Source organism: Thalassophryne amazonica, chromosome 15 (assembly GCF_902500255.1).
Source record: "Thalassophryne amazonica chromosome 15, fThaAma1.1, whole genome shotgun sequence".
Taxonomy (NCBI): Eukaryota; Metazoa; Chordata; class Actinopteri; order Batrachoidiformes; family Batrachoididae; genus Thalassophryne; species Thalassophryne amazonica.
The window spans coordinates 49496095-49510517 of NC_047117.1; the positions used below are offsets into that span (position 1 = coordinate 49496095).

The following is a 14423-nucleotide window of genomic DNA, read 5'->3' on the forward strand; positions in this document are numbered from 1 at the left end:
TCACACAGCAGCTGCTTGCTGAAATTTCAGCAGACTGATAAGACCTCTCATAAATGTCATAACACAAAGGTGACCACTCTAACTCGCACGCTCTGTCTTCCCTCTTTATCAACATGGGGGGACCACATCTGCAAATCTGCACGTTGCTCATGTGTGAGCAGTTGTGATGCCTGTAGATGAGGTTGAGGTGACCTGCACAGTTTCACTTTCGCCTGGTCTTTCTTTTCATACACAAATGCTGCCACAAAAAAACTACTTGGGCTGTGTCAAAAAACAGTTGCAAAATGCAATCGGGGGCAGTCTGGAGCCCTGCCCCAAGTTAGGCATGAGTGCCTGCATCACCAAACACCTCTTTCCAGTGACCTCAGGACTCCATGACCTTGTGCCAGGTGTCTTTCAATCTCAAAGGTGGAGATCAGGGGAGGTGATGGTCTAGTGGTTAAGCATTGGGCTAGAGACCAGAGGATCCTCAGTTCAAATCCCAGCCTGACCGGAAAATCACTAGGGGCCCTTCCCCTAGTTGCTCCCGGTGTGCAGTGGGCACCTTGCATGGCAGCAGCCTGACATCGGGGTGAATGTGAGGCATTGATGTGTAAAGCGCTTGAAGCGTCTGATGCAGATGGAAAAGCACTATATAAATGCAGTCCATTTAAAGGTCAATGACCCACAGACATGAGTGTTACTGCCGAGATAAGTGCACGTCTCTACAAGTTTGACACTTTCACAGCATACAGACACACCTTCAATAGCCAAGCCAAGTAAGTCACTAAAAGACTGGATCTTAAAGTGCCTTGACACTTGCACAACAGTGATGCATGCACTTGCACACACTGTGTCATGCAGGAGAGTAAACTCGTCTTTAACGGGTGTAGACTGAATGTGATGCGATCTGCTTGCCAACACTACATGCAGTTCATCAAGTTGAGTAAAGAAGTGAACAGAGTGACTGCGTCAACACACTGCATCACATCGTCTGAACGATTATAACAAGATGTTAAATCTATCATAAACATACTTTTACAGCTGCACACAAGAAGGAAAGAACACACAACTGTTTTACCAAGCCATGACACTGTACACATGACAAATAATTACCTTTTTATACAGCTCCAAAGGCTTTCTCCAGCTCGTAGTGCGCGAACAGCTCCAGCTGGAGCAGTCCTCTGTGATTGAGGAAGCGGGTTAGAGCCATTTTCAGCAGCCAACTTGCAGAGAAAATCATTAATCCGCTACGAAAAAATTATTTTATATACGCAGCGTCCAGCGCAAAGCGCATGGCAGCTGGTGGAACAAAGCGCTGCGTCCAGGGAACACAGCGGGTGGGATCATCACGACAACGTGCGTGCAAGTGAGCGGATCAAAGTCACGCAAGTGTCAGGGCACCTTTAGTCTTGCAAACCAGACACTTCTAGCTTCTCAAGTGATGCCATCCATTGATTCCACAAAAATATCAGCATTATCCACAATGCCAAAATCAGTGAACCTTTCGATGCTAACAAAGGCACGTAAGTCACACGTTTCCACAACCCTACCCAAAACGTAAACCATGGAAACAGTGAATTGTGTAGGAGGTGAGGAGCCACAACACAACCCTGACAAATGCCAGTATTCACAAGCAAAATGTCACAGATTCTGCCCCCACTCTGTACAGCACTCACAATACCAGTGTACAGTCTGGCTACGATGTCTCAGGATGTCCCAGATATTCAGAAAACAGACCAGTCAAATGAAACATTTTACAAAATTTAACATAGACTGCAACATAGATATTCAGAGTGTCCTCAAATGTGAAACATATCCTGTCACTGACACTGGTGACTCCAAAACAATCACCAACAACTTTTTTGCTAAAGTAATGCCACATTCCATTTGGATCACCAGTGGTATCCATGTCTACAAGTGTTCCAGCCAAAGTGTGCAGAAACTCCTGAGAAACTGCCTGATCTTGAAATCTGGCCAGATATAATCTTGGGCACTGAGCAGATGGCAGCACAGACTACAACTGAATCCTTAAGGAAGCCACAGACTGGGCACCACTATAGACCATACAGTTGTGGGTTTTTTTTTATAGTGACATTTTTTAATTCTTTTACAACCATCTGCATTAACTGTGTGGCTGAGTGCCGGTGCACATCTCTTCTGGATGACATTAACCTCAGTATTCTGCAAATAAAAAAAAATAACCATAACAAATAGCTTAATGTCAGATCCACCAGTTTATGAAGTACCCTGTCCCCACCAATCAGTCAGTCCTAACTTAATTTACATATCCTGATCATCTACTGGATACGGCTACACAAACCGGCTGCTTCTTCCCCAACTTTAACATGAGTGCTCTGAGAGCACAATATCTCCTGCTGGCAAATGCTGCTGTGGTATAAGTGCTTCTGAGAACATTTCAAGGAATTGTATCAAGTTTCCCGAAATTCCTTCTAAATGGAGCTGATTTCAGAATGCAGGGACCCAAGAATGAAACTGACAGTATTTAACTTTGTTAATGAGGGGCCACAAATGTGTGAATGAATATTACCAACCAATAACAAGGACTTGTACCATGTTACATGAAATTCCTACTAAAGGCATAAGGAGGTTTTTTTTTTTTTTTTTCAGAACACTAAAACCCTTTTTGGGACAGATGGACAGACAGACGGACAGAAACTGCCACAACATAATCCCCTTTCAGCCAACAGGGGATAAAAAGCAAAAACCACAACAGTACAGCTATGACCTGGACATCAGATTTTTACTGAATTTCAATGTGGGTCACCAGAGACACATTCATGTTTGTTGTAAATGCAAATAGATTAAAATCATATCTTGATACAAACTGGGATGTATCACCCATTTTACTGCCAGGTGTAAATTGGGGGTTTACAACTAATTTAGAATTGTCGTGGGTGTCTTCCCTCATTCTTCTCCTTCTTGTACAGTCACTCAGTTTTTGAGAAGTACCTAGTTAGTTAGTCAGTTGTTAGTCAGATAGTTAGTTAGTTAGTTAGTTGTTAGTCCGATTTACCATCTATAGTACTATAAATCGCAAATGGACCACATTTCTAGTGTTTTTCCAGCTGATGTAGACACTTAAAGCACTTTACAGTGAAGCGTCACATTCAGGGTGCTGCCATGGATGGTGTACAACTGCCGACTGGAGGCAACTTGGAAATTAGGGACCTTGTCTAAGGGATTTCAGGGATTTCCCTGTCTGATGAGAGATGAAACCAAGGATCCTCTGGTTACAAACCTACCTCTCCATACCATACTAAATGGTAAATGGACTGCATTTATATAGCACTTTTCCATCTGCATCATACGCTCAAAGCACTTTACAAATAATGCCTCACATTCATCCCGATGTGAGGGTGCTGCCATACAAGGCCCTCACTACACACCGACCATACTGTTTGTATTTCTTAATTATTGATGTAAATGAAATCGAAAACATAGCCAGTCACTTGGACATGTTTGTGTATCCATCCTCTGACTTGCTGTGAAATTCATAATTTCATGTAAATAAATGAAAAACTGCAAATAATTGTGTCACATGTCCATTGTGTGTATTCTTATTTTCACTATATGAAATCATCATTGCGCATGTGTATGGCTTTCATCAAGCAGAAACCGGGGACAGCTGACACTTGCTGTTTGATATGCTTAGGTATTTTGGGTCAAGGATGAACACTGTGATAAAGGAAAGTTGACAAGACATGACAAGACAAGATTTTTGGAAAAAATTGCAATTTTACCTAATCAGTAAACAATGGACATTGTGCTGCAATGCACCATGAGAGTTAGGTTTTAAATGTTATTGTGGTTCATGTTTAGTTTAACAGTGTTGTTAGTGTTATTGATTTATTGTGTTTTGTAGTTCAATTGGTTTACTCAGTTTAGTTGTCATGTTGTCATTACCATGAGTGACAAGAGTATTGTTTTTGATGTCTTCCGCCACCATCTCTGTACATGTGTAAAAAATGAAGCACCTGCTCGCAGCAGAATGCAGAACAAAACAAAACGCCCTGTGTGCGTGCAACTGAGGACAGCTAACATTTGCCGTTTGATATGCTTGTGTATTTTGGGTCAAGGATAAACGGTGCCAAACAGAACATTGATAGGATATGGATATTATCTAAGGGCCCGGTCCCACTGGGGAGAGGATTAATTGCACATGAACTGAGGAAAAATTGAGGATGAATTGCCGGAAAATGGTTGATGTCCAGCTCTTGTGATAACCAGAGAAATGGCACACGATGGTCACGGATCCAGACAGCCATCCGTTTAGAAATGAAATGGTCGTTCAGCCTGTTGATGGCGGCTTCAGAGCACGGCGCGCCCCACAGCCGCTGGGGGCCATCCTTAAAGCGACAGTAACACTCCTTATTCTCTACCAAGCCCGTAACATTTTCATCGAAAGCCAGATAAATTTTTCTAATGGTTTCCAGCTGCCAGTCTCTAACAGTTTCTGAAAAAATTCTGATGGAAAAAAAAGCCCAAATCATTCCATAATTTCCTGGCAATGAAACAACGATGAGGGGGCTGGACCACTCCTCACTCAAAGCCTGTTCACAGGCGAATGACGCAACCGACAGGCGTGAAAAAACTCACGCATGCGCACGAAGGTTCAAGCTTGTCTGACGCAATCACACGTGATTCAAATCCATATGGTTTTTGAAAAAAATAATAAGGTCGGATACTTTTCTAATAGACCTCGTAAGTGACCTGCTCTACATAATATACTGGGTGATGATAATTCTGACCAGGAATGTATTTTCTTCAACATAAGGGATGTCAGAACTGAATGGATGACAGGTGTGCACTGTACATTAGACCACTCTCTGGCCCTCTGTTTGGTTCGAACAGCACTCCTCTCCTCAGCATACAGGGCACCAATGAATGATCCGATCGAGGTACCGCCCACAATGTCAATTGGAATTCCTGCTTCCTCCATAGCTTTGATGACACCCACATGAGAGCAGCCTCTGAAAAAGGGAAAATAAAGCAGCATTATACAAGGGCTCCTGTACCCTTACCTACGTATTCAACAATTTGAACCTTATTATTTTCATTCTGGCATGGCCAAATGTGACCATACTCAGCAGCTGAATTTCATCAGTGAAATCGCCGACTGATTGACTGGCTGAAGGGAAAACCGACAGATTGATGGACCTCCATGGACCATGACATGCCCTCCTGCTTTAGATCAAGTATTAAAACAGCATCACTATGGCTGCCATTTTTTCTTTCATACCTTCCCTCAAATTTACAAATAGGTCAGGTCAGGACTGGAAATGTGTTGGTTAGGGTGGCCCATGTATATATGTCAAAAAAATTTTCAAGCTATAGGGCAAGGCACCCTCTCATTTTTTTTTTTTACATTTGCCAATAGTACTGTTCAGAAGAAATGTTATCTTAAAATTCCTATTAGAAGACGGTGCTCAACACCACTGTAATTTCATAATTATGGGTCAGTATAAAAGAACTACACAAAAGTACACAATAAGTATTCAGTGTTAAACATGAGAATTTCTGTGTGTCAATGTTGTCCCAAATATCTTTAAACCTTTTAAACAGTGGAGTATCTGGTGAACTTGATGGTCCACAACATACAGCAAAGGTCTTAGACAAGATCAGTTCCAGTATATGATGGCAACAAGTCAACAAGTTCATGCCCAATTTGATTTTCAAGATGAATGCATACTTCATTCAGTCTACCTGCGTTCACAGAGGTTGTGTCAAAACATAATGCTTGAACTTTATCTTGTCAGCTGCCATTCCTCTAGCAAATCATAAACTGCCTTGGAGTCATTCTCACCTGTTCCAGATGCCACCTTAGGAACCCCAAGCAGCTTTTCATTGCCATCTCCAGACACAAGCACAGGCAACCTTTTAACATTTCCCCTTCCAAATATTTCTGGTAGTATCTTGCCATTCCAATGAACAACCAAAGGATAAGATGGAGAAAATTCATCCCTGACAGACTTAGCAAGTTTACTCCTGGTTTGCTTCCTTGCCCTCTGGATAGTGCTGCGTGAAAGAGAAAGTGCAGCTGGATCATGTCCTAGAGCTGCAGAAATAGGAACCATCAGCCGTACTGCTTCTCGATCTGTAGTTTTGTTGCGATCCAGAGAACTTGTCACATTCACATCGAACAGCTGGTGTGTTGTTCTTTTGCACATCTGCTTTTGTTGACTTCACTTTAACTGTATATGGTTGGTATTCATCATCTGAAGTTTTAGAACTCTTAGTATTTGTATCCATACGAGGTCTGTCCGTAAAGTATCGTACCTTTTTATTTTTTTCAAAAACTATATGGATTTCATTCATATGTTTTTACGTCAGACATGCTTGAACCCTCGTGCGCATGCGTGAGTTTTTCCACGCCTGTCGGTGACGTCATTCGCCTGTGAGCACGCCTTGTGGAAGGAGTGGTCCCGCCCCCTCGTCAGATTTTCATTGTCTGGAAATGGCGGAATGAAAAGGACTTTTTTTCCATCAGAATTTTTTCAGAAGCTGTTAGAGACTGGCACCTGGAAACCATTCGAAAAATTTATCTGGCTTTCAGTGAAAATTTTACGGGCTTCACAGAGAATAAGGACTTTAACTACAGGTTTAAGGACCCCTTTAAAGGACGGTCGGTGCGCCGCGCTGCGGGCTGCGACGATGCGGCACAAACCACTGGATCATTTCTAAGCTGATGGCTCTGTGGATACGAGACCGTCGTGTGCTCTTTCTCTGGTTATCACAAGACCTGGACATCAGCCATTTTCCGGCAGATTTCACTTTTAACAAGAGATTTTGTCATGGAAAGCCGCGCGGAGGCTTCGCGCGTCACGACCGATTCGCTGATGAAGCGAGACAAAGGAACACCTCCGTTTCGGAGTGTTAGAGGACAAGTTGGGACATGTCCAGCTCTCCACAAGTTCTTTTATACTCACTGGGCTGGTAAGCACTGAAAGCCGAGATAGACATGTCCCAACTTGTCCTCTAAAAAAGTCCTTTTCATTCCGCCATTTCCAGACAATGAAAATCTGACGAGGGGGCGGGACCACTCCTTCCACAAGGCGTGCTCACAGGCGAATGACGTCACCGACAGGCGTGGAAAAACTCACGCATGCGCACGAGGGTTCAAGCATGTCTGACGTAAAAACATATGAATGAAATCCATATAGTTTTTGAAAAAAATAAAAAGGTACGATACTTTACGGACAGACCTCGTATTTTCTGTCTGGCAGTTACTTTCACCTAGTAATGCAAAGTTTCCACGTTGATCAGCGAGGAATTCTTGGTCTTCAGTGATCTTGATTTTGGCTGTTGCATCCATATGCGCAATATCAAACAGCAAGTCTAGCTGCTGTCTGAAGTTTGTTTCTCTGAGCTGCTGGGTTTGAGTGTTTCTCGCTTTGTTCTTCCTCAACAGGAGCCATGTATTGTGCACCTTCTCAAGTTTTTCTATTGCATGTTTCTTTAGCACTGTTGGAATAGCAGCCTTATCCCATACTACAAACAGTTCATCCACAGTTTCATGACTTGCATTTCTGACTGATTTACACTGTTGGAGAAGTTCGTGAAATCTTTGTAGTACATGTCTAATTGTAGGCAGCTGTTTCAGACTTGTTAACGGATTAATTTCTCGTAAACCAATTAAATAAATGTCACTGTTTTTTGTGGTGTTTGCCATTTCAGAAGGTCCAGAACCACCTGTGCACTAATCATGGTGTCTAATCAGCATCTTGATATGGCACACCTGTGAGGTGGGATGGATTATCTCAGCAAAGGAGAAGTGCTCACTATCACAGATTTAGACTGGTTTGTGAACAATATTTGAGGGAAATGGTGATATTGTGTATGTGGAAAAAGTTTTAGATCTTTGAGTTCATCTCATACAAAATGGGAGCAAAACCAAAAGTGTTGCATTTATATTTTGAGTATATTTTGTTTGGTCACTGGTTTTAGTTTGTTTATTTTTTGCTCATCAGTTGTTGCTTGTATTCTTATACTTTGATATGGGTCAGTCTGGTCAATATATTATTCGGTTTTAGCTTTGTTCATATTTCAATGTTTCCTTCATGCCTGTCTAAGTACTTTCTGTCTGCTCTGTATTTTCACTCAATCCCGCTCTTGCACTTGCTCACGTGCCTTTGTTACTTTCATCACTCCACTGTGTTTTCCTGCCTTCACTCTCTTGCACTTACCTTTGTCTTCCCTGGTCACGCCCCCTTCCAGAACCTTCACTGACACCTGTGTCTTGTTCTACTAATTACATCACCAGTTATTTAAGCCCTCACAGTCTCTTGCTCGATTGTTGAATGTACTTCACTTTCCAGCTCTCACGTCTCGATCAGCCTGCCGGTATCTGACCTTGTTTTGCCCTCAACCTTGTCTTTGCCTCTGATTACCTCCACGCCGTGTTTTTTGACCACAGCCTGTTTTTTGAACAAAGCCTCAGCCTCACGTCTGTCTGTACCTTTGCCGTCGCTGCTGGACCACCTGTGTGCTGAATCCCTGCCTGTCTCAACAATTAAACCTGATTCTAACCACATCTGTTGTGACAGTCTGCAGTTGTGTCCACCCGATTTGTGCCATGCCTTGACACTATGGAATTGGGCTATTAGTAAAAAAAGTAGAAAAGGGGGTGTTCACAATAATAGTAGCATCTGCTGTTGACGCTATAAACTCAAAACTATTATCTTCAAACTGCTTTTTTAGCAATCCTGTGAATCACTAAACTAGTATTTAGTTGTATAACCACAGTTTTTCATGATTTCTTCACATCTGCGAGGCATTAATTTTGTTGGTTTGGAACCAAGATTTTGCTCGTTTACTAGTGTGCTTGGGGTCATTGTCTTGTTGAAACAACCATTTCAAGGGTATGTCCTCTTCAGCATAAGGCAACATGACATCTTCAAGTATTTTGACATATCCAAACAGATCCATGATACCTGGTATGCGATATATAGGCCCAACACCATAGTAGGAGAAACATGCCCATATCATGATGCTTGCACCGCCATGCTTCACTGTCTTCACTGTAAACTGTGGCTTGAATTCAGAGTTTGGGGGTCGTCTCACAAACTGTCTGCAACCCTTGGACCCAAAAAGAACAATTTTACTCTCATCAGTCCACAAAATATTCCTCCATTTCTCTTTAGGCCAGTTGATGTGTTCTTTGGCAAATTGTAACCTCTTCTGCATATGTCTTTTATTTAACAGAGGGACTTTGCGGGGGATTCTTGCAAATAAATTAGCTTCACACAGGCATCTTCTAACTGTCACAGCACTTACAGGTAACTCCAGACTGTCTTTGATCATCCTGGAGCTGATCAGTGGGTGAGCCTTTGCCATTCTGGTTATTCTTCTATCCATTTTGATGGTTTTTTTTTTCGTTTTTTTTCCATGCGTCTCTGGTTTTTTGTCCATTTTAAAGCACCGGAGATCGTTGTAGATGAAAAGCCTATAATTTTTTGCACCTGCGTATACGTTTTCCCCTCTCCAATCAACTTTTTAATCAAACTACGCTGTTCTTCTGAACAATGTCTTGAACGTCCCATTTTCCTCAGGCTTTCAAAGAGAAAAGCATGTTCAACAGGTGCTGGCTTCATCCTTACATAGAGGACACCTGATTCACACCTGTTTGTTCCACAAAATTGATGAACTCACTGACTGAATGCCACACTACTATTATTGTGAACACCACCTTTTCTACTTTTTTTTACTAATAGCCCAATTTCATAGCCTTAAGAGTGTGCATATCATGAATGCTTGGTCTTGTTGGATTTGTGAGAATCTACTGAATCTACTGGTGCCTTGTTTCCCATGTAACAATAAGAAATATACTCAAAACCTGGATTAATCTTTTTAGTCACACAGCACTACTATTATTCTGAACACTACTGTATGATACAACACAGACATCAGCATGGACAAAGACTGACCCGAAGTACTTTAATAGATTTATTGTCTTTATTGCTTTTTTGTTTGGTATGTTATTTAAAGTTTTAATGTTGGTGTTGATTTCAATTATCCATAGTTTGAGAAGGGGTTTTGATTGACTGAATTTAGCTTTGTGTATATGATATTTGCCAAGTAATACATACAGTAGGTTTACTAAATATTGTATATTTTCATTAAGGAGGTTATTACATTATGATCTGCTATTTTAATTCTGTGATTGGTTTTACTGTAAACGAGTAACTCCAGATTAAGCCAAATATCTTCTGAACTTACACTCATACAATAGATGTATTATTGACTCTTCTTCCTTTCCACAAAAGCAGCATTTGGGATCTACATCTATGAATTTGGAAATAAGCACGTTTGTCAGGTAAATGCGATGTAAGATTTTCCAGTGTAGTTCTCTAATTTTAAATACTATATTGGACAGGATTTAGCCATATATGTTTCCAAATTAGATCGCTGTATTGCAGTATGAGGCAAATCTTTGTGGTCACGATACTCACCTGGCTCCACCTCCTCCCAGCACAAGAGCAATGCTGTTTCCAGTCAGCACTCGGGCCAGCCGAGAGAAGTCGCTGTGTTTGTCTGCCGTTTTCTCAAACACTTTCTCATATAATTCCCTCTGTACCGAACACACACAAACCATGAACATACAGTAAATGAAAGAACACCATGTTACTGTTGAGCAACAAATGAGCACTGTTCATGCATGATGTCCTTCTGATGTATCAGATAATCAGCTCCTGATTCTGTGTTTAGAGAATACAGACTGATAATGAGATCAGCCTGTATCACAGTTAACAATTATTTCATGTCAGTATCTCAGAAAAAGAAATAAACTGGGGTGGGGAAAAAAGACATCTGTCTTGAAGGACCACTAGCTCTTGTTGCATTAGCAGTATACCGTAGAGGAAGTAGTTTTTGTGTACTCAGTGACATTCGAACAGGACCTGATTTGACCAAGAAAAAGTAAGTCATGGTCGCTGCCCTCTGACCTCACCAGGGGGGTTGTGCCATTAACTTATATTCCAAACTAACTGAGTTGCCTGTTCTACACACAGGTAATAGAGAAGAATTTTAGCCATGTCATTTTCTATTTCATGTCACTTTAGTTCAGGTTAAGTCACCACAGGAAGTTTGGTATCGATTGCTTAATTACTGTGGCTGTGCATAGCAAATACACACGCATGGTCAGCTTTATATATTAGATATGTCAAGCCTGTGACATTTTGGTGGTGAGGTTTATATAGCGACTAGTTGAGTTACCCGCTCTACACACGAGTAATATAGAAGAATTTTAGTCATGTCATTTCATACGTCATGTCACTTTAGTTAAGGTGTAGTAAGTTGTATTGCACTGTGTGTATGTTGTCATCATTAATTTTCATAGAGCTATTTGTGACATTCATGAGATTCAAGTGAATGATAATAAAAAGGTGACAGCATGTCATATCACTACAATGCTGTGGGATATATAATGTTCTCAGTGTCTCTGCACGTGTTTCCCAGCTCTATTACATTTCATCTGTTTAGCATTTGTGGTTTATAACCTAACGCCCCCCTACTTCTTGCGAGGCACATTGACAGTTTGCATGCTGTACACAGCAGGTAAATTTTAAGTAAAAAAAAAAAATGCACGCTTTAACTCACACGTGGTGCGCACTGGCGCATTTGGATTGTAATTAAAGTCCACCCTAGCCAGCCGCTATTACGTAGTAAGAAAAGTGTGATGCTCGCCACCTGGCCTGAGTACCGTGTGAACTGTGAAACTAAGGGCTGCAGTGAGCGGGTCTTGATTCTAATATATAAGGCTGACCATGTGTGTGTGTGTTTGTACACGTGCGCTTTCAACTTAAGGGCCCCACTGACCTCCCCTTGGTGCCCCCAGTCACCACAGCAAATTTGGTGTGGATTGCTTAACCCTCTGGAGTCTTGGCTATTTTGGGGTGTTTTTGACTACTTTTGGTTTTACCTTCAATATTTACCTAAAAAAAAAAAAAACTGTTTACCTTGCCTTGTTTGGTGTCATTTTTTTCAGCACAACCTCACCTGTGTGACTTTACACAGGTCGACTGTTCCACAACCAGAATGGAAACCGCATTGTTCCTCTTCAATCAGAGGTTCGACTATCGGCCGAACCCTCATTCATTTCCATAGAGCAATTTGTGACATTCATGAGAATCAAGTGAATGATGATAAAAGGTGATAGCATGTCATATCACTGCAATGCTCTGGCATGCCGTACACAGCAGGTACATTTTAATTGAAAAAAGCGTGCTTTAACTGGCCCAAGTAAAGTCTGGCCTGTTCAGATTGTACTTAAAGTGCATCCGAGCCAGCTGCTATTACATAGTAAGTAAAGGGTGATGCTTGCTACCTGTCCTGAGTACCACGTTAAGTACGAAAGTAAGGGCTCCAGTGAGCAGGTCGTGATTTAATGTTTGGTGTGGATTGCTTAATTACTGTGGCTATACATAGTGCACACACATGCGGACAGCTTTATATATTAGATATACTGATGCTCAAAGCGTGTTACAATGATGCCTCATATTTACTTCCCCAGCCAAGGCAAGCACCCACGTTTACAGCTGGGTTGACTGAGCAAATGCAGATTAAATATCTTGTCCAAGGCACAAGTAGCATGAGGAGGATTCAAATTCAGGTGTACATATTCCAGATTTTATGTTGGGAAGGTGTCGTAGCACGGACCCACAACAGGGGGCGCAAATGAACGGACAATGAGTAAGCCAAAAGGTAACAATTTAATGTTGTGATATTACACAACGAAACGTGTCTTAATGTTCACAGTCAATAAACACCAGGTGACGTGTGGGCAGGCTCGAAGATAGAAGACGCCCGACGAGAGAGAAGCCGCGTCCCACACGGCCTCCACCACCAACGGCCTGAAGAACACCGGAGCCGCCAAGTCCCGAGTCCCCAGGTGGCCTCTGTCTTCGGCTGTCGACCCTGGTACTGCTGGCAGAAAACAGAAAGATAATGTGTGAGTGTGAGTCCGCACACTCAGTAATTAACAGTCCAGACACCGTTAGGAGGGAGCACCTCCACCTCCAAATCACACACACTCGTGCAGCTCCTGATCAACCACTTGTCTGGGACGGGGTGCGAGGTGAAGCCGTCACTGTCACACCAAAACGCCAATCCTCCAGACAAGGAAACACTTCAGGAAAACGGCTGCAACAGAAGTTCAGTTGGTTACACAATGTGTCAGTCAGCAGAGAAATTACCTTAGTACTGGTAGTCGATTTCTCGGCGGGGAGGTGGAGTTGCAGTCCGGCTTATATGGTGGTGTAGATGAGTGACAGCTGGAGTAATGAGTGACAGCTGTCACCTCCTCTGGGTCTGGCGCCCTCTTGTGCTTGGAGCCCGCACTCCAAGCAGGGCGCCCTCTGGTGGTAGTGGGCCAGCAGTACCTCCTCTTCAGCGGCCCACACAACATTTTATCAAAGACCGCATACCATGAGTACATTGGTAAATGATCACATTTTAAATGAATATCATACAACCCCAATTCCAATGAAGGTGGGACGTTGTGTAAAATGTAAAAACAGAATACAATGATTTGCAAATCCTCTTCAACCTATATTCAATTGAATACAACACAAAGACAAGATATTTAATGTTCAAACTGATAAACTTTGTTTTTGTGCAAATATTTCATCATTTTGAAATGGATGGCTGCAACACGTTTCAAAAAAGCTGGGACAGTGGTATGTTTACCACTGTGTTACATCACCTTTCCTTCTAACAACACTCAACAAGCATTTGGGAACTGAGGACACTAATTGTTAAAGCTTTGTAGGTGGAATTGTTTCCCATTCTTGCTTGATGTACAACTTCAGTTGTTCAACAGTCCAGGGTCTCCATTGTCGTATTTTGTGCTTCATAATGCACCACATATTTTCAATGGGTGACAGGTCTGGACTGCAGGCAGGCTAGTCTAGTACCTGCACTATTTTACTACGAAGTCACGCTGTTGTAACACGTGCAGAATGTGGCTCGGCATTGTTTTGCTGAAATAAGCAGGGACGTCCCTGACAAAGATGTTGCTTGGATGGCAGCATGTGTTGCTCCAAAACCTGGATGGACCTTTCAGCATTGATGGTGCCATCACAGATGTGTAAGTTGCCCATGCCATGGGCACAAACACATCCCCATACCATCACAGATGCTGGCTTTTGAACTTTGCGCTGGTAACAATCTGGATGTTCTTCTTCCTCTTTTGTCCGGCGGACAAGGCATCCATGATTTCCAAAAACAATTTGAAATGTGTACTCATCAGACCACAGCACCCTTTTCCACTTTGCGTCTGTCCATTTCAAATGAGCTCAGGCCCAGAGAAGGTGGCGGCGTTTCTGGATGTTGTTGATGTGCAACTTTCACTTTGCATGTAGAGTTTTAATTTGCACTGAAGTGTTCCTGAGCCCATGCGGTAAGATCCTTTACACAATGATGTC

At 42.3% G+C, this 14423-nt stretch overlaps 1 protein-coding gene across 3 annotated transcripts in view; it reads right to left on the minus strand.

The window, feature by feature from the left end:
• pnpla6 (patatin-like phospholipase domain containing 6) overlaps positions 1 to 14423 on the minus strand; it is a 224248-nt gene that overhangs the window by 79343 nt on the left and 130482 nt on the right. For all 3 annotated transcript variants that reach the window (XM_034187299.1, XM_034187301.1, XM_034187298.1), the window contains exons 26-27: positions 10452 to 10570; positions 4817 to 4973 (exon numbers count right to left, since the gene is read on the minus strand). In XM_034187299.1, coding sequence (XP_034043190.1) covers positions 4817 to 4973; positions 10452 to 10570 — 276 coding nt within the window. The remainder of the gene's footprint in view (positions 1 to 4816; positions 4974 to 10451; positions 10571 to 14423) is intronic.